The 20,213-nt window shown below is 33.8% G+C and overlaps 3 protein-coding genes across 3 annotated transcripts; 2 read left to right on the forward strand and 1 right to left on the reverse strand.

Annotated features, from left to right (window-relative positions):
* Positions 1–5,209: 5,209 nt before the first annotated feature.
* On the forward strand, positions 5,210–5,773 carry LOC130824891 (uncharacterized). The gene has a single exon (XM_057689911.1). It carries the CDS (start codon positions 5,210–5,212, stop codon positions 5,771–5,773), a length of 564 nt encoding a protein of 187 aa, XP_057545894.1.
* A 7,762-nt stretch (positions 5,774–13,535) lies between these two features.
* LOC130825869 (F-box/kelch-repeat protein At3g06240-like) lies at positions 13,536–14,832 on the forward strand. Its single transcript, XM_057691314.1, has one exon. The coding sequence runs from the start codon at positions 13,660–13,662 to the stop codon at positions 14,806–14,808; it is 1,149 nt and encodes a 382-aa protein (XP_057547297.1). The 5' UTR covers positions 13,536–13,659; the 3' UTR covers positions 14,809–14,832.
* Positions 14,833–17,260: 2,428 nt separating this feature from the next.
* Positions 17,261–18,154, reverse strand: LOC130824892 (F-box protein At4g22390-like). Its single transcript, XM_057689912.1, has one exon. It carries the CDS (start codon positions 18,152–18,154, stop codon positions 17,261–17,263), a length of 894 nt encoding a protein of 297 aa, XP_057545895.1.
* Between the last annotated feature and the right edge of the window lie 2,059 nt (positions 18,155–20,213).

The raw sequence follows: 20,213 nt of genomic DNA on the forward strand, positions 1-20,213 counted from the left end.
ATTAAGTTGGACGTTCATTGGTTTCCTTCCCAATTGAACGTCCATCTTTGCGTATTCTATGATCACCGCATCACTAAAGGAACATTGCGGGATCCCATTATTAAAACCCGAGAGATTGGGTTTGATGTCAAAAGAGGTCTTGATATTCCATCCCTCTGAGTTGTATAAATATGCGAATTTCGTCCTGTACCCCTTCTGGTTATCGGGGAGGTCTTGGACTATCTTCAGTCCTCGACGGTGGGTAAAAGTAATCCAGCCACAGCCGTATGATTGGAAATTACATAGGCGGGCTCTGAATATATATCTAAAGGCTGTGAGTGTTGGTGGCACGGCCAAAATTTTACATAAGATCAAAAAGGCCACCATACAACCCCATGCGTTTGGGTATAATTCGGGCACTGAGACGTTCAAAAACTCTAACACCTCTCTAAAAAACGGGTGAAGAGGAAATCTAAGCCCTAATTCAAAAGAAGGGAAGTATACGGCTATACAATGTGGGGGAGGAAACCTAACGGTGTCATAATTCCCCGGGGTAATAATGTTTATGTTATCTTTTAAACCCCATTTTTGAGAGATGGCCTCCCGACGATTGTCTAGATCTCTTTTGGTTTGTAAGTCAATGAAGTAATTTAGAGGCCCGCCGTTTGGAATGTAGAATGGAGGAGGAACTGGCGCTGCACTCTCTCTTCCAGAAGACTCGGCTGATCCTTCAAAGTTTTCCATATCTACATACAATAACCCTTCTAGGTCAGGATTTATTCGCGGCAAGTAATTTGGAAAGAAAGCAATGCTCACTTCCCAAGGAGCAGTTTTCATAATCTCCGGAGGGTATATAGGGGATACGGACGACTCATCCCCAGCTTTTATTGGTTCATAATGGGGGGTAATTCTCACCGAACTACTTTCATCCGAGTCATTCATTGGTAACCCCTTTTTATTAAGACGCCTACGTACTATCAGAGGAGTTTCCGGCAAGTTAGTGGGGTTGGTGTCTGAGTTAGTAGTCGCGACATCCATGTTAATAATAAAGTAAAAGTTGAAACTTGTAAAGAATGGAGACTAAATTCATAAACAAATTCAAAGTTCTAGGCTAACATTCATGAACAGATTGAAGATATTCAAGAAATTCAAGAACAGCTTGAAGAATAACGTGAAGAAATTCGAAAAATCTGGGAAAAGTTTGAATACCTTAAGAAGTAATTTGAAGATTTGTCAGAAACTTGATGAAGATCTGTCAGAAACCTTGAAGATCTTCAAAGGACTTGTCAGAAGTTTGAGGAAAGGATGAAGATTGTCAGAGCGTCTCTCTCTATTTTCTCTTTCTTGCAATTTGAAGATTTGAGGAAGTTAATGAAGATTAGGTGAGATGGAACTATTCCAACTACCCTATTTATTGCAGCAATAAATGCTTCACTTGGGGCTTGAACAGTCAAAAGAAAAGGTGGAATTCCAAATGAAAGCTGGAAAGTCGATAAGTCGGACTCCCAATAAGGGGAAGCCAACAGATTTCTTCTTAAGTGTTTAATAAGGACTGTGAAGTCTATTAGTCGGACCCTAGTTGAAAGGGTAATTTTGCAAAATTTTTCTAAGTGTTAAATCCTTGAATATAGCCGGGAGGTCGATAAGTCGGACCCTCAATTAGAGAGCAACACCATAAATTTGTTTAAGTGTCAAAACCATCCAACCGGTGGGTCGATAAGTCGGACCCCCAAGGAAGGGTAGAATATAAAGAATTATTCTAAGTCCTTCAGACTATGTCCGGAGGGTCGATAAGTCGGACCCTAAATTGAATCTCCAGAAAGGGAAATCATTTGAAGAATGAAGGTCACACCTTCAGTTGTCCGACTTATGGACACGATGAATGAAATATGATGGAAGGGAACATGAAAATTTCTTAAGGTAGAAGGATTTCCGTATGGTCGACAAGTCGGACCCCCATATGACCCTGGTCCAAGTGAAAAATTCTAAGTATAGAACCTCTCCTGTGTGTCCGTGGGATCGAAGAGGCGGGTTATGGGGCTCATTCCGTACTATGTTGGAATAAAGTGGGCTGTTTTGCCGAAGTCTTGAACATCTTTCCACAATTATCAGGGATATCCGTGTGGTCGATAAGTCGGACCCTCAGGTGGTCCTTCTCTTTCTCAAAATTTTCTGAGTATCGAAAAGGGATTCTCGTGCTGAACTGGCGAATGAAGACGTGAACTATTAGTTCACGGCATAGTTCATACAGGTAGAAATGTCTTGGTGAGAATACCATGCCGCGTCATTGGTTGGGGTTTAACTCAAATATTCCTGGTGTAACGCGCCATCAGTTCGAGACAGACAGATGATCTCAACCGTACGGTAGATAAGTCGGACCCTCCTAGGGTGCTATTTTGTTAAAAATATTCTAAGTATTTGAGTATTTCCGTGATATCAACAAAGCAGGAGCCTGGATCGTGACTCCAATCATCCTACGGCATAATACAAGCCGCGATCTCTTGTTCGTAATACGATGGGATGTCCCGAGGACTCATTGTGTTGACCGCTAAGTCAATAAGTCGGACCCCCATGGGGGTCAAGATTCGAAGATCTTTCAAGTGTGCAGTTCGTCCGCGAGGTCGATAAGTCGGACCCCCCTGTTGGCCAAGATGTGAAAAATATTCTAAGTATGAAGCTTGTTGTATGTGATGTCACGGAACGCACTGAAGGGGAGGACGCGGATCCGCACCCTCTCTATGATTCTGCTGCTGTCTCACATCAAGGACCGGGGCTATTCCACGGCATATTTTAAGCCGCGGCCTTGTTTGCCTTTTTGACTCGGATTTGTTGCATTTTTTGCACGGCTAATTTGAAAAGGCCATATCTTTTTCGTTACGATTCGGAATTTGGCATATGAACAGTCGATTCGAAGCTTGCGAGCTCAACTTTCATGATCCATCAGAAAATTCTTCAGATTGGGTATGCGTTCATCCTCATGGGGCTTTTGAATGTTCTTTATGATCGTATCCCTTCACCAAATCAACTACGAGGGGCGCATACTAGTCTGCATAAAGGAAGATATTTCAGGTCGTTGGGACTCTCCCCTCATATCACCCTTCATGCGTGGGGCTAAATGTCATGGTACTGTTTTTGATTAATTTATTTATTTATTTATTTAATAATTAGCATCATATCCCTAAAATACCCTTTGACCTTTCGGGATTTGACTTTGACTTTTAGTCAATAGGCTTTCTGCTGGACTTCTTTTCTTCTTTGGCAGGCCCACGGGTTTTTTACCTCCAGAATGCCTAACTTCTCTGCCATCCCTCTTCTGTGGCTATCCTCCTTTTAAGGAGAATAACTACCCACCACCTTCCACTCTTCAATCTTGCTTGGCTCTTCTTGCTTCAGGCTTGGTAACTGCCCCTTACTCCCATGATAGTCCACCTTTTCCCTGATATAACTTCCCTTCTTCACCACTATAAATAGGGGTTACCATCAAGAGGGGAAGATCATCTGAAATAGCTTCCAAAAAAGTACTATTGCTTACATTATTTACCTAGCCTTCCCAAACTCTATCTTAAACCTTAGAAATCTCAATCACACTCTTGCATTCATTCTTTAATCAGTCATTCATAAATTTCCGATCTACGTTCTAACTTGAGCGTCGGAGGGGTTTTCCGGGAAATCACCCCCCGGACAAGGCTAACGTGTTGTGTTTCAGGAATTCAAGTCACTTCCTCTTATAAACCGCTTCACTTGATCGCACTTCCATCAATATCCAGGTATTTTAAGTGTCTTTTGCACTTCCTCGTTTCATCATCGAAACAGAATTCATCCTCCAAGTTGATTGACAAATAGATTCAAATCAAATCAAGAATTGCTAAAAAGCTCTAATTCCAATAATCAAATCAAGAAATGCTTAATCGAATTCTACATGATTTTAATAATGGGTTCGAAGAGAGCAAAGGTAAAAAGCCATACATGTTCTGAATTTCGATTAAGCGGTTTACTTCAAGAAGGAGGGAGATTTCGAAGAGAGCAAAGGGAATTTCGATTAGGAGGGAATTTCCCAGCAATAAACTTCAAGAAGGAGGAAACTTTAAAGAGGTAAATAGGTTCGCAACAATGGAGTTCGCAGCAGCCAACAGTGGAGTTCGCTTCAAGTTGTAGTCATATTCGAAATTACATGGGTGAGATGCTTTGACTTCTATTTTAACAGTCAACCAAACGTTTTTAAGTGTTTAAGGCTACGAAAAATTTAAATGTATAAACTGGATGCTATCATATGGAAAAATCTTACAAAAATGATACCACTCGCGTTTCATGAAAGTTCGATGTTACCATGTAGAATTTCCCATTTATTAAACCATAGCAAATTCCATTTAAAACTGGAATAATCCATTCACTTTTATTAATTTTCAGGAAATTCTTTTCCTTTTTTATTTTTGTGATTTATTTTTTTTTTTTTATAAAAATAAAACCTCTTAAATCACATTCTCACCCTAAGCACCACTTAAAATTCACATATCTACCACCATCACTACCATGTTAACCTAACTACCATCACCATGAAAAAGGCGTTAATGATAAGAATTAAGATGTCCCTTAAAATGACTTGGATTTCATGACCAAGCAGATATTATCTTGATGCAGGGAAGATAAGTATACATATAGAGATATAATTCTAGTACGTTAATTGAGTATGTCTGTGGTCCTCATGGACAAATTCCTTTATATATGTTCCAACATACAATATATTTGTCATGGGCTGAAATAATTAAGCTCATAAAACATTTAGTCAGACCTTAAACCATCTGTTAATAATATTAGATATACTCCCACTAGCTTTCATACAACTAATATAAATACATGTTCATAGTCTTGTATATAGAGTTTTAGTTTTCTCTCTTTTTCTTAGTGGTTGTTCATGATATACATATATCCATTTTTCTCTTGTATATTTTGTAATCTCCTTAATCTCAATAATATTGTTTTCTTTTTCTTCCTCGTTTGTTATCTTGTTCATATCATAAATGGGTTACACCGCAATCTTCGACATGGTATCAGACGCCTTGAAATTATTTTCCATTTCGTTGGTAATCATCATATCCTGATTTTTTTTATTACTATTTCCTTCTTCTTCTTTGTCTTCCCCGATCCTCTGTTCCATTTTTTTTTCTGTTTGTTTTGTTCTCTCTTTTATCCTCTTCTTGTTCTTTCTTTGCATTTTCTTTCATCATCTGTCATGTCTGCTACTCCAAATCTTTCTAGTAATAAAACCCTTGATCCTATTCAAGATCCAGTTTCACCGTATTATCTTCATCCGAGTGATTCTCAGCTTTTATTGGTTCTGATTCCCTTTAATGGTACTGGATTCAACGATTGGAAACGATCTGTTACAATTACTCTTTCTTCCAAGAATAAACTCGTGTTCGTTAATGGTCAGATCCCAAAACCCAATTCTACTGACCCTAATTTCAAATCCTGGGAAAGAATCAATAGTACAATAATTTCTTGGTTTATGAAAGTTCTAGATCCTCATATTGCTAGAAGCGTTTTGTCTTTTCCAACTGCACAAGCTATTTGGCAGAATCTTGAAGAACGATTTGGAATAACTTCTGGAACACAAATCTACTCTCTCACTCAACAACTTTTTGCTATTGACCAAGGTTCCGATTGTCTCTCTACCTACTTCACCAAGATTAAGATGTTATGGGATGAATTTGATGCTTCACATCCTCTACCTACCTGTTCTTGTACCAATTGTACTTGTGGAATCAACAGCAAACTCATACAAATGCGAGAATAACAAAGACTAATCCTATTTTTAATGAAACTTAATCCTACCTATAAAACCATTCGAGGTAATATACTCATGCAACAACCTCTACCCAGCATTTCTTATGCCTATCGATTAATCATGCAAGAAGAGAAACATTCTGATTTAGCCGCCCACACAAATCCTACTATTGATGAAGATATTGGTCTTGCTGCTGTTCATAAACCAAAATTCTATAATAGTCATACTTATAATACATCGCCATCTCCTCATATCCCCTATAAACCTCCTCCTCTTGGCACTCACAACATCAACACCAGAAAATCGAACCTATTCTGTAATTACTGTAAGAAACAAGGTCATACAAAAGAAACTTGTTACAAATTGCATGGCTTCCCAACTTCTTCTACAAGAGATAATTGGAACCACAAGAAGATTGCTGCAATGGTCCAAAATGACAATTCTACCACCAATAGCACTGCATCTCCAACCTTAACAGTTGATCAATACAACCAACTTCTTTATCTTCTTGCTCACCATGATGCTCACAACACTTCAACAACTGAGGTTATTAATGAAGACAACAACTGCCTCTTACCTGGTAAATCGTGTTTTCTTTCTATGACTCAAACTACTTGGATAATTGATAGTGGTGCTACAAACCACATGTGTTGTGATCTTTCTTTATTTACATCTTACACTATTGTTCCTGCTAGCACTGATAATCACATCACCATCCCAAATGGCAATCTTATAAAAATAGCTCACAAAGGGACTGTTGTTTTAGGACCTGATCTCATTCTTTATAATGTTCTCCATGTTCCCGCTTTTCATTTCAATTTAATTTCTGTTACCAAACTTTGTACTGATATGCATTGCTCCCTCATTTTTTTCAACAATTGTTGTTCTGTTCAGGGCCCTTCTCTGAGCAGGCCAATCTTGCTTGGTAAACTTGTTCAAGGTCTCTATCATCTTGTTGACAAAATTCCTGAATCAAATCAACAATCTCCCACAGACTCCTCTACTTCTATATGTTGTGCTGCTTCAGATATTGAACACACCAAGTTATGGCATCTCAGACTTGGCCATGCTCCTTTTCCTGTTATCAAACATATTTTTCCGTCTTTAAATGTTTCTAATTGCATAAATCATTGTCTATGTAAAATTTGTCCATCAGCAAGACAAACTAGATTCCCCTTCCCTACTAGCTTCATTAAAACTAATAAGGCTTTTCATTTACTACACATGGATGTATGGGGACCTTATAAACACTCCACATACAACAAATGTACTTATTTCCTCACTATTGTTGATGATTTCACCAGGACTACTTGGATTTTTCTATTGAAAAACAGATCCTAAGTTCCTACTATTTTTGAGTATTTTCATTCTTATGTTTTAAATCAATTTCACAGCAACATTCAAAGTGTAAGGACAGATAATGCACCTGAGCTCTGTGAAGGCAAAATCAAAGAGTTTTATCACATTAAAGGCATCATTAACTACAAATCTTGCCCTCATACTCCCCAACAAAATGGTGTTGTGGAAAGAAAACACAAACACCTTCTTGAAACTGCAAGAGCTCTATATTTTCAATCTAATATTCCCATCAGATTTTGGGGAGAATGTGTATTAACTGCTGCTTACTTGATTAACAGAATGCCATTACAAAGCTTAGATAATATTTTTCCCTACCAAAAATTGTTTGGTATTCCTCCCAATTTGGATCATTTAAAATGCTTTGGTTGTCTTTGCTATGCTTCCAATACTTCTCCACATAAAACAAAATTTGATTCAAGGGCAAATCCATGTATATTTCTTGGTTATCCTCACAATCAAAAGGCTTACAAACTATATGACCTCACCACACACAAAATCATCATATCAAGGGATGTCTATTTCTATGAAAAGCATTACACCTATCACCAGCACTCAGCCAAAACACATGATACACAACATTATCCCTTTTTTCTACCTATATCCACACCCACTGACATTATAGTAGATGACATTTTTCACACACTCAACTTCCTAGAACAAACTACTGCTGCTGATAACAATATTCCTCAGACTCATTCTGACATATCCCCTTCTAAAACAGTTGACCTTTCAACCAACATTATTCAACATGATCGTATTACACCTCAAGTTCCTATTAGACGTTCTAACAGACAGACTAACATCCCCACTTATCTATCAGATTACATTTGTAATAACGTTTCTTGTATTGCTAACAACTGGTGCTCTATGATGTCATGTCATGCTTTCACCAACTCACAACAATGTCTTATGGCTCAACTTCCTCCTATTACTGAACCTACTTCATACAAGATAGCTTCTCAAGACCCTAAATGGGTTCATGCTATGCAGCAAGAATTACAGGCCTTATCTGCAAATAACACTTGGCTATTAGTTGATCTTCCAACAAATAAAAAACCCATTGGGAGTAAATGGGTATACAAAATAAAACTTCATGCTGATGGCTCCATTGAAAGATACAAAGCCAGGTTAGTAGCCAAAGGTTACAATCAAAAGTATGGTATTGATTATGATGAAACCTTCTCCCCTGTTGTTAAAATGGCCACAATCAGAAGCATTCTAACCCTTGCTGTACACCATAAATGGCAAATATTTCAACTTGATGTAAACAATGCCTTTCTTCATGGTGATCTACATAAGGAAATATATATATGAAGGTTCCAGATGGTTTACCAAATCCACAAAATAAGGTATGTTTACTTAAAAAGTCTTTATATGGTCTCAAGCAAGCATCAAGACAACGGTTTCACAAATTACTGCTCTCTTTAAAAACTCAAAACTTTGTTCAATCAAAAAATGATTATAGCCTCTTCATAAAGAAGGACGGCAATAATATTACCATTCTAGCTGTCTATGTTGATGATATTATTCTAACTGGTAATGATGTTCATTCTATCTCTCAAATCAAGACCTACCTTAATGATAAATTCAGTATTAAAGACTTAGGCATTTTGAATTACTTTCTGGGTTTGGAAGTTACTTACATTGATGCAGGCATTTTCCTTTCCCAAGCAAAGTTCACCAAAGATCTCCTTAAAGAATCAAAACATCAAACTTTCAAACCTGTTGTTACTCCTCTGCCACATAACCTGCACTTAACCACTGACCAGGGACAACTATATGATGATCCCAGTTATTACAGAACAATGGTTGGTAAGTTGAATTTTTTAACCAACACAAGACCTGATCTAGCCTTTACAGTTCAATACCTTAGTCAGTTCATGCAGAATCCTCGCATCCCACATGCTTATGCTTTACAACACACCCTGAATTATGTACATACTACAGCAAGCCAAGGTATCATCATCAAAGGTTCTGATCAATTAAAACTTCAAGCTTATTCTGACTCAGACTGGGCTTCATGTCCGAATAGCAGAAGGTCCATCACAGGATACATATTATTATTAGGTTCCTCCCCAATAAGCTGGAAATCAAAGAAGCAAAGCACAGTTTCAAGGTCATCAAGTGAAGCTGAATACAGAGCCATGGCATCTGCAGCAAGTGAAGTTACTTGGTTAGTCAGGCTATTAGAAGAACTTCAATTAACCTCTGTGAAACCTGTTCTACTCCACTGTAACAATATAAGTGCTATACATATTGCCAAGAACCCTGTGTTCCATGAACGTACTAAGCACATTGACATAGATTGTCACTTCACTAGAGACAAGGTCCTAGAGGGGCTTCTTCAGCTTACCTACCTACCAACTAAGAATCAATTGGCTGATGTTCTAACTAAAATCTTGCCTTCTCACCAGCATTATCAGTTGCTGAGCAAACTAGGAATGTCATCCATCCCTAGTTTGAAGGGGGGTGTTAATAATATTAGATATACTCCCACTAGCTTTCATACAACTAATATAAATACATGTTCATAGTCTTGTATATAGAGTTTTAGTTTTCTCTCTTTTTCTTAGTGGTTGTTCATGATATACATATATCCATTTTTCTCTTGTATATTTTGTAATCTCCTTAATCTCAATAATATTGTTTTCTTTTTCTTCCTCGTTTGTTATCTTGTTCATATCATAAATGGGTTACACCGCAATCTTCGACACCATCCACTTTAGTCTACTAACTTTCTAAATACATGTTGTATCATTCATTTACCTCTAAGCTTTTATATTCCTACAGTTATTCTATAAAAATACACCGTCCTCCTACTTAGAAAGTATACTTAACCAAATATTCCTTCAATTGATTTGAACTCATCCTTCAATTCGTTAATCTTGCATTCATTAATTATCATACATTCATTGATTTCTGTTTTCCGATCTTACTTGAGCGTCATAGGGATTTTCCAAGAAAACCACCCTGGGCAAGGCTAATGTTGTATTGCAAGATTTAAGGTGTCGTCAGCGGAAGGATCATAAGCAATTTCAGCATACTGATAGTTGTTCCCGAGTACACCTTATATCCAAGTATTTTAAGTATTTTTTGCACTTTCACGTTTCATTACCAAAACAATATTTAATGTTTATTTTCAAAAATTGATGAAAACAAAAGGAGACAAAAAAATGCTTAAACTAATACTAATATATCTAATTAGTTAAATCGCACAAACAATAAATAATTTTACAAAAATTTTTCATCAAAATTTTAATGTATGTGCAACATATCTTCAAATATATACTCGTATTATAGTCATATGACAATCTTTGAATAACTTGATGGAGTACATTATTCAAAATTCTTTGACATTAAAAAAACATTTTTTTAAATATTTGTTTTATAAATAAGTTAGAGTATATTTTAATAATTGAACAATATTATAGAGTAAAGTTGAAAATAGGAAATCCATATCTGAAAACTTAATTATATATACTTGTAATACTAATTGAGTAGTTTACTAGTTTATTTAATATTTACTAAATAATTGAGATTTTTTAAAAAAGAAAATTGTGAAATTTGAATATGAAAAATAAAAAGGAGTAAATATAGGTAGATGATAATATATCTTTTAATTAGCTATTATCTATAAATTAAACATACGTCCTTCAGGCTTAAGGATTATTACATCAAAACTACAGTACTATAAAAGCTTTCCAGTATTTGCTCCCGTCTTTAGAAAATGGGAATTTTCTGTTTTACAAACCCAGAAAAATCAAGTAAAGAAAAGAAAATAATAATAATAATAATAATAATAATAATAATAATAGTAATAATATAATAATAATAATGTTGCTGCTGCTGATACAAGTACGAGATTCTCAGATAGTAGTTCACAATGACAACTACAACCAATTCAATTCAACCAAACTAACAATAACTTTGATGATTACTCCGGTAGAAAATCATAATGCGGAAATAAAGATTAATTTAAATTTTAAATACTAATTAAATAACACATTATCTTAAATTCTTAAATTAAAGGGATAATATTCTAACACAATATTTTCTAAAATAAAAAAATAATATAATATCAGAGTTAATTTTGTTGCTCATTTTCCTACCCAGCTAGTATAAGTCGTGGGATGATCATTGTGTATTTTTCTTTTTAATACTCAATGCTATGTTCCATAATATTCCTTCAAACAATAATTATGGTGTCATTTAATCACTCGTTAAGTGTTCTTATCATGAAGTTTTGATAAATGGAGTACTCATCAGGTTGCATATTTGGTTATAAATTAATTGTCATAAACTTATACTCTCATTTCTACTACTCCTTCCTCCGTTACTTTAAAAATTTCACATTTGTTATTTTATGGTGTTTTATTTGTTACCTTTATAAAGAATTTTTCTATTTTTATTACAAATTTTAGACAAAAATAACCTTATTCATCTTCATTTTTAATATTTTTATAATACTTATGGTCCCCATATATAATCTAATAACTTTATTTTAACACTTTGTAGTCCTTATGGCTATACGTTTCCCACTAACTTTAAAAAAAAATAAAATTTATTAATTGCGATTCTCATATTTTTTTCCCACTAACTTATTTTAAATATGTTTTAATGTTTATAGTCCCTACTTTTCTTTTAATTAAATTATATGTCCACTGTCTAAAATATTTTATTTCTTTTAATTTCCGTAAACATATGGGAATTTCATTATGGAATGAAGGAAGTATTTATCAATGACTCTGAAATTATGCTCCATTTTATTCGTCTCAATGTAAATTTTATTAGTATCACATTTTTTTTATAATTTTAATTAAACACAATTTATAACTTACTACCTCCTTTTCTTTTTCAATGTCCTATTTGCTTTTAGATTACTTTTCATCAATCACTATTAATTTATACTTAATTCTTAATTCATGTATTAAAACATAGTCAAATGACATTTTGTTTGATTCGTCTCAACATAATGTTTATTAATATCTAGTTTTTATAATTTTAAGGAAAAATTACCCTGAATAATACGAACTTTCACTGATTTTCCTACAATAATACGAACTTTCAATTAACCATGAATAATACGAACTTTGATACATATTTCCCACTAGCATACCTAACCGGTTCTTTACCTGGAGAAACGGTAAATTCCCCATTTCTTCATTATGCTAGCGGGAAATATGTATCAAAGTTCGTATTTTATTTATAGTTAATTGAAAGTTCGTATTATTGTAGGAAAATCAGTGAAAATTCGTATTATTCAGGATAATTTTTCTTACTTAGTTTTATTAGCCAAAAAAAAATTTTTAAAGGAATGAGTAAGTTTACCGGTAACAGGTAAAATGGTATGCCAGCGGGAAATATGTATCAAAGTTCGTATTATTCATGGTTAATTGAAAGTTCGTATTATTGTAGGAAAATCAGTGAAAGTTCGTATTATTCAGGGTAATTTTTCCTAATTTTAATTATACACAATTATCACTATTAAGTATTGAATAAGTTCATCGGCATACATGCAAAAAGCAAATGAGACATTTGAAATAAAACAGAGAGAATATCTAAAATTAAATATATGCGTTCACAAATGTATCAAAACGAAATCAAAACCTAATAGCATGATCGTCGATTAGCAAGGGCAAAGCGAACTATTACCTAGAGCCTTAAATTTTTTTAAGGACAGAAAAAACAATATCTTCATATATAAGGTTTAAAGTTACTTGAATATAATTTAGGTACAATTTACATTTTAATATGTAACATGAGTTAATAAAGCTCTTTTATAAAATAATTAAAATATAAACAATACAAAACATAAGTGGTAATTGGTATTATATCATTATTATTATGCTTTAAGTTTGTAGGGACTCTTTTTATCTTTTATATTAGGGCTTCGAAATAAATGAGACCCTTGATAAGGACGTTCTTACAATATAACTGAATCATAAGCTATTTATATATAGGTAGTGTTTCTTGAATGTTATTACCAGTGGCAGAACTATCTTAGAGCTCTTGGGGTTACGTGTCTCTAGGTGCTATTTTTAAAAAAAATTTAAAATGGAGTAAAAATTGTAAAATTAATATTAAAGTCTTTTGATGATAAATATTTCATCGTTGTATTAATTTTGACTTATTTATTTATTTATTTTATCTCATTTTATTAATTAAGTCGGATGATTTATTTTGTTTCATTTACTTTTATGGTATGTCATATTTAAAATTTTAGCAAGTTAGGGTAAAATATTTGTTAATTTTACTAATAAAAATTTGCCGAATATTCGTCTATTAGTTGGAGTCTTGTGGATATTCGAACCCTAAATCCGCCACTGATTATTTGTACATTATTCTTATCTGTTTTCAGAAAAAAAATTACAATTTACAAGAATCGATCTCTTTCCTTGATTTCTCTCTTGTTTTCTCACAAACTATCCTGAACATTTAACGGGAAGAGAGGGAGGTCTATATATATATACACACTTTGTGCTCTTTGTTAAAACCCACAAAATCAAGCACCACTGAAATCGACAAAATCAACGACCATGGATTTTCTTCCAATGGAATTAATAACCTCCGTTCTTACCTTCCTGCCTCCAAAATCAGTCTGCCGCTTCAAATGCGTTTCAAAAACATGGAATTCTCTCATTTGTAGTACTGATTTTGTTAGGCTTCACCTCACTCAATCTCTATCCTCCAAGAATCGTTTTCTTGTGATCAATTCTTTGACCCACGGTCTCCGATCCTTGCATTTCAAATCAGACAATCAATTCGAAGCAAAATTTTTAAATCTGAAACAAATTCCACCTTTTTCTTCCATTAACAACATAGTTAGAATTTTTGGATCTTCCAATGGATTAATCGCCTTATCTTGTGAGTATCCTGATGATTCTTTATTTGTCGACATTGTTCTGTTCAACCCCTCTATTAATTCATATTTTACTGTGCCCCATTATGATCCACCTAAAAGTCTAATTACTATGAGTTCTGGGTTTAGTTTTGGGTACGATAATTTGAATGATGATTACAAAATTGTGAAAATGACTGATTATCTTCCGCATAATAGTGTATGGTTAAGGGAAGTTAAGGTTTATAATTTGAGAGATAATTGCTGGAAGACAGTCCATATTGAATCTATGAATCATATGCGTTTGCAATCATTTTACGGATATGCTCTCATCGACAATATAATTTACTACATATTCAATGCGCATCTGGAAAATAATCCCCTGTTACGAGGGTTTGATCTTGCATCCTATAAATGGAGCGACATTGCCTTACCAGATTTTGAGGGTCATGAAATGAAATGTACTGATATTGCTGGTTTAGGGGTATTGGATGATTGTTTATGCGTAGTGAGTTCAGTTTTGCCAGAAAAAGAGGGTGCTTATGTATGGGTGATGAAAGAATATGGTGTTTGGAGTAAATTGTTTGATGTGAATGACGCCATTAATGTTGGAGCTTTGATTGGAGCTCCGATTTCGTGTTCAAATGGAGGAGATGAACTGATTTTGAAGAGACGAGATGAAGATGGTCTTCATTGTTATAATATTAGGAGCAAAGTGATTAAACCTGTTACTGTGATTTGTAACAGGTGTTATATTCGTGATGTTTTTCTTTGCGTGGAAAGTCTTATTTCTGCTGACAACGTGATTGAAGTTGGAAATGAAGATGCAGATAATTGTGATTTGTAATGCAGATTAATCATATGAATCTTGTAAATGACTGAATTAGATTCTTGATAAAAGACTTTCTATGTTAATGGTTCTTAATTTGAGTGTTTCTATTACATAGAATTCAAGTTAGTAAATCTTTTTAGAATTGACTCCATTAATATAAAATACTTGATTCAAGTCAAATATTTATGTACACACAAAAGTCAAAATTAATCTAATTAGAGATATTTTAGGAATTTTTAAAATCCTCACCAACATCTAAATATAGAACTCTTTGTTGTTAAAGAGGTGAATGAATCGACTATGATTATGTGATTGCATCTAAGGGGTCGTTTGATATATGAAAATTAATGCTTGGTAACGGAAACAAGAAACTCATTCCGTTACTCACTATTTGGTATGGTATTTCATCGACTCAATCCGTTATTTTGGGATAATTAATACCATTACTTTGTTTTAGCTCCTCATCACGCGATAACAAAATATTGCAAAAACAAGAATGAAATTAATATATGAGACTTTCTCTGTAGTCCTTTACTCCCCTTCAGAGGTGTACTAATGTGTATTGGAAGCCCTCCTTAGTCTCTTAGTCCCTTATCAGGTGATAACAAGAATTGATTAGTAATAGTTTATTTAGTAAGCAGGGGCGGATTTAGAATAAGGTCAACAAGGTCGATTGACATCATTTAAATCCAAAATAAAATCAAATAGTATAAAGAAATATATGCTAGATCAGTGGTTAGTACTCTCATCTCCCACAGCATAGACCCAGGTTTAAAACTTATTAATAGCATTCATGAATATATAATTTTTTCTGTTTTTATTACCCTATTAATTACCCCCTATTAATTACCTCCAATTCCCAAAGAAAGTAAAAGCCCAATGTCCAAGCAAGACCCAAACGGCCAAACCCTCTGTCTACTCGGCTCTGTGAGACTATAACGGTCAACTGGTCGGCACCATCTGACTAGCGACCGACGTCCACCACAGTTTGTCAAATGATGACATTATGCGTCGCTTCCAAAATATGAAAACACGACGTGGGCATTTACCTTAATTTATTCAATGGTGATTGTAATTTTTTTATTATTGATATCACTTCTTTTTTTTTTTCTGGATCCGCCACTGTTAGTAAGGGGTACTAATGTTGATTGGAATCCCTCCCTAGCCCCTTATTCCGTTCAGAGGTGTTTAACAGGCCGGGTTGGAGGGGTTATGTCAAATATTAAGCGGGTCGAGGCAGGTCAAAGTCTGTTTAAATACGACCCACTTTGACTCGTTTTTTAAACCTTCATAAAATTGTTTTTTTTATTATACTTTATGGTCCATTGGGATAATTCAACTATGTCATATAAAAATATATATATAAAAAAAAAGTGGAAAAATATTTTTTACAACCAATTCCTATAATTATCCGATCCGGCCCGGTCCGACCCTTTAGACAAAGGCCATTTAATGACCCGACCCACTAGTGACCCGTAAAATGTGACCCAACCCATGACCCATTGGGCCGACCCGCCCTGTTGAACACCTCTACTCCCCTCCCATCTGATTGAAACACCAACTAGACATAACCAAACATTGAGACTCTTCCCTAGTTAAATGTTACATGAAATACAATTGATTTGGGCTTGTAACGCGAAAGAAAATGTAGAGCACAAAATTGACTCGAGACGATTGGATACGAGATACATTATATATTATAAATATATTTTAAAACATAAATAAATTAAAATGATTTTTCCTTTTAAGAAATTGAATTTAAGTGGAATTTTCTTTTGTTTTTTATGTTTTTATTTGATTAATTTTTTACTATTTTTTTGTTTAATTTGAAAATAAAGAACAAAAGCCCTTTTAAAAAGGTCTTCTACACCAGACAGTTTTATTAGATTAGTAAGGGACTAAGGAGGGCTTCCAATACACATTAGTATACCTCTGAAGGGGAGTAAAGGACTACGGAGAAAGTCTCATATATTAATTTCATTCTTGTTTTTGCAATTCTTTGTTATCGCCTGATGAGGAGCTAAAACAATGTAATGGTATCAATTATCCCAAAACAACGGATTGAGTTGATGAAATACCATACCAAATAGTGAGTAACGAATGGGTTTCTTGTTTCCGGTCACCAAGACATAATTTTCATATATCAAACGACCTCTTAAATGTAATCACATAATCATAGTCAATTCATTTACCTCTCTAACAACAATGAGTTGTATATTTAATTAGATGTTAGTGAGGATTTTAAAAATTCCTAAAATATCTCTAATTAGATTAATTTCGACTTTTGTGTGTACATAAATATTCGACTTGAGTCAAGTATTTTATATTAATGGAGTCAATTCTAAAAAGATTTACTCAACTTGAATTCTATGTAATAGAAACACTCAAATTAAGAACCATTAACATAGAAAGTCTTTTATCAAGAATCTAATTCAGTCATTTACAAGATTCATATGATTAATCTGCATTACAAATCACAATTATCTGCATCTTCTTTTCCAACTTCAATCACGTTGTCAGCAGAAATAAGACTTTCCACACAAAGAAAAACATCACGAATATAACACCTGTTACAAATCACAGTAACAGGTTTAATCACTTTGCTCCTAATATTATAACAATGAAGACCATCTTCATCTCGTCTCTTCAAAATCAGTTCATCTCCTCGATTTGAACACGAAATCGGAGCTCCAATCAAAGCTCCAACATTAATGGCGTCATTCACATCAAACAATTTACTCCACACACCATATTCTTTCATCACCCATACATAAGCACCCTCTTTTTCTGGCAAAACTGAACTCACTACGCATAAACAATCATCCAATACCCCTAAACCAGCAATATCAGTACATTTCATTTCATGACCCTCAAAATCTGGTAAGGCAATATCGCTCCATTTATAGGATGCAAGATCAAACCCTCGTAACAGGGGATTATTTTCCAGATGCGCATTGAATATGTAGTAAATTATATTGTCGATGAGAGCATATCCGTAAAATGATTGCAAACGCATATGATTCATAGATTCAATATGGACTGTCTTCCAGCAATTATCTCTCAAATTATAAACATTAACTTCCCTTAACCATACACTATTATGCGGAAGATAATCAGTCATTTTCACAATTTTGTAATCATCATTCAAATTATCGTACCCAAAACTAAACCCAGAACTCATAGTAATTAGACTTTTAGGTAGATCATAATGGGGCACAGAAAAATATGAATTAATAGAGGTGTTGAACAGAACAATGTCGACAAATAAAGAATCATCAGGATACTCACAAGATAAGGCGATTAATCCATTGGAAGATCCAAAAATTCTAACTATGTTGTTAATGGAAGAAAATGTTGTCATAATTATCTTCTATAATAGAGTACTATTTGTAGGAAAGTGTAGATTTTCAGGATATTAGAATTAGTATAGAATAATTATAATTGATTCTCTCATTCTGCTTCTTCAGGAACGAAGTATGATTGGAGTTGCTCTGCTTGTAGCCAAATTTTGTTTTAAAGGTATGTAAATTTCGGAGGCGAAATTTCTTAATTGGGAAAGACTGAAACAGTTATAAAAAAGTCTTTGTTAAAAATTACTATTTTAATAGTTAAACGAGTTTGTCATTTTAAAAGTAAAATTTTACTACGATTTTAGATATTTGATTTATTATTTTTGGGGACAAAATAAATTATACGACGAAAAAATATGAGTGTTTAATACACCTCATACTTGATAAATATGTGTAGGAAGTCATATCACTCTTAATTTAGCCACCTAAACCTATGAGTCATTTAATATTCATGAGTCATCTTAAGCAATATCCTTAAGTGAATCTGTATAAAGTTTACAAAGAGTACGCATCTCTTTCTTCTACCATCTCAAGTTTCTAGAAAAACAAAAACCATAGAATCTCATCATATTAGAAATCCCTAATAGCTAGGGTTTGAAAAAATTCAATCTACACTTCTTGAATAATTTGATTTCTTGAGCAAATGGAAGCTAATTGAGATTGTTTTGAAAATTAGAGAATTTTGGGATTGAAGAAATCAAGTAAAACCTCATCTCCATCCTCTTTTGGTAATAGTAAGTTCATATTCATCTTCCTCTTTTTATGTGTATATTGATTTAAAGGTTAATAGAACAATTAATTTGACATTTATATGTATTATTGTTAGGTTCTTTTGGTAGAAGATCTTTTTTTGGTTGGATTAGTAAAGTAGACTTTGATTTTGGGTGAATTACAAAGTGTTGAGAAGAATTTGCTCAAAGGTAAACCACAAACTATTCTATTTAAGTATTAATTGAATGTTTTTAAAGTAGTTTATTAATTGTGGATTCAATTTGGATCTTTGATCCAAATTTAAGTATGAACTTAAATTTAAGATGAGTACATGAATTCAATTAGTAATTGGGTTGTTTTTGGTGTTGATTAGTATTGGTAGATTGGGTTATTTCGTTTCTAGTATAAAATTTAGTATTTTGGATATTGACAGAAATTGAGCGTTCTGTTTTGGCTATTTTCAGGTCCGTTGTGATTGTTTTTGGGTTTTAGTGTCATAATAAGATTTGTAGAGCTCCGAGTCGCGGTCGCATGGGCACTTGAATTGCCCAAAATAAGTTTGTATGAGGGAGTTATGTCCAAAATACTAATAGGCTGTCATAAAAATCGATAATAAGCTTTCTATTTTGCCATTTTCAGGTTAGTTCTGATTGTTTTTGGGTTTTAGTGTCTTCACAAGAATTGTAGAGTTCTGAGTCATGGTCACGTAGCCACTTCAATCACCTCTATACGAGTTGGTATGAGAAAGTTATGACCCAAATACTAACAAGTGTCCTGAAATGGTACTAATACGGGTTTTATAACGTGGGATTAGAAGCTATGAAACAAATTGAGCATTCTATTAATCAAATGTCTAAGGTTTTTTATTAGGTATTTGGGATCAATTTACGGTTATTATTATTTCTTTATTGATTGGTACTGTTGAGTTATGGTCCTTAATTGATTATTATGGGTGTTGTTACAAGTATCAAATTCGGGAATATAAGTATATATCAATTGGGTATTTGATTAGTTTATATTATTTGGATAGGATATAAGTTGGATATTGGAATTTAAGATTGGTGTAAAAATAAGTGAAACTCCATTGATAGTAACTCAAGTTCTTATATGTTGATGGTTGATGATGAATTGATTTATATTTTAAGTAATGATTTTTGATTTCAAAGAAAATTAAGTGAATTCTTGTTTTGTTTTATAATAAAATATTCGACATTGAAAATTTTCTATTTTTGGGAATTGGCAACGAATATTTATATCCGAATTATTGTGAAATCCTATAGCTTGATAATAAGTAATGGTTATTCGAATCGGTCTCGAGCCCCCGATCCCGTTTTGTTCTTGCAAGAACCGTATTTTTAG

This window comes from Amaranthus tricolor, chromosome 10 (assembly GCF_026212465.1).
Source record: "Amaranthus tricolor cultivar Red isolate AtriRed21 chromosome 10, ASM2621246v1, whole genome shotgun sequence".
NCBI lineage: Eukaryota > Viridiplantae > Streptophyta > Magnoliopsida > Caryophyllales > Amaranthaceae > Amaranthus > Amaranthus tricolor.

What these genes read in the sequence shown, in the direction of transcription:
- LOC130824891 (XM_057689911.1), top strand. Translation starts at nt 5,210, where the DNA reads ATGTCTGCTACTCCAAATCTTTCTAGTAATAAAACCCTTGATCCTATT.
- LOC130825869 (XM_057691314.1), top strand. Translation starts at nt 13,660, where the DNA reads ATGGATTTTCTTCCAATGGAATTAATAACCTCCGTTCTTACCTTCCTG.
- LOC130824892 (XM_057689912.1), bottom strand. Translation starts at nt 18,154, where the DNA reads ATGACAACATTTTCTTCCATTAACAACATAGTTAGAATTTTTGGATCT.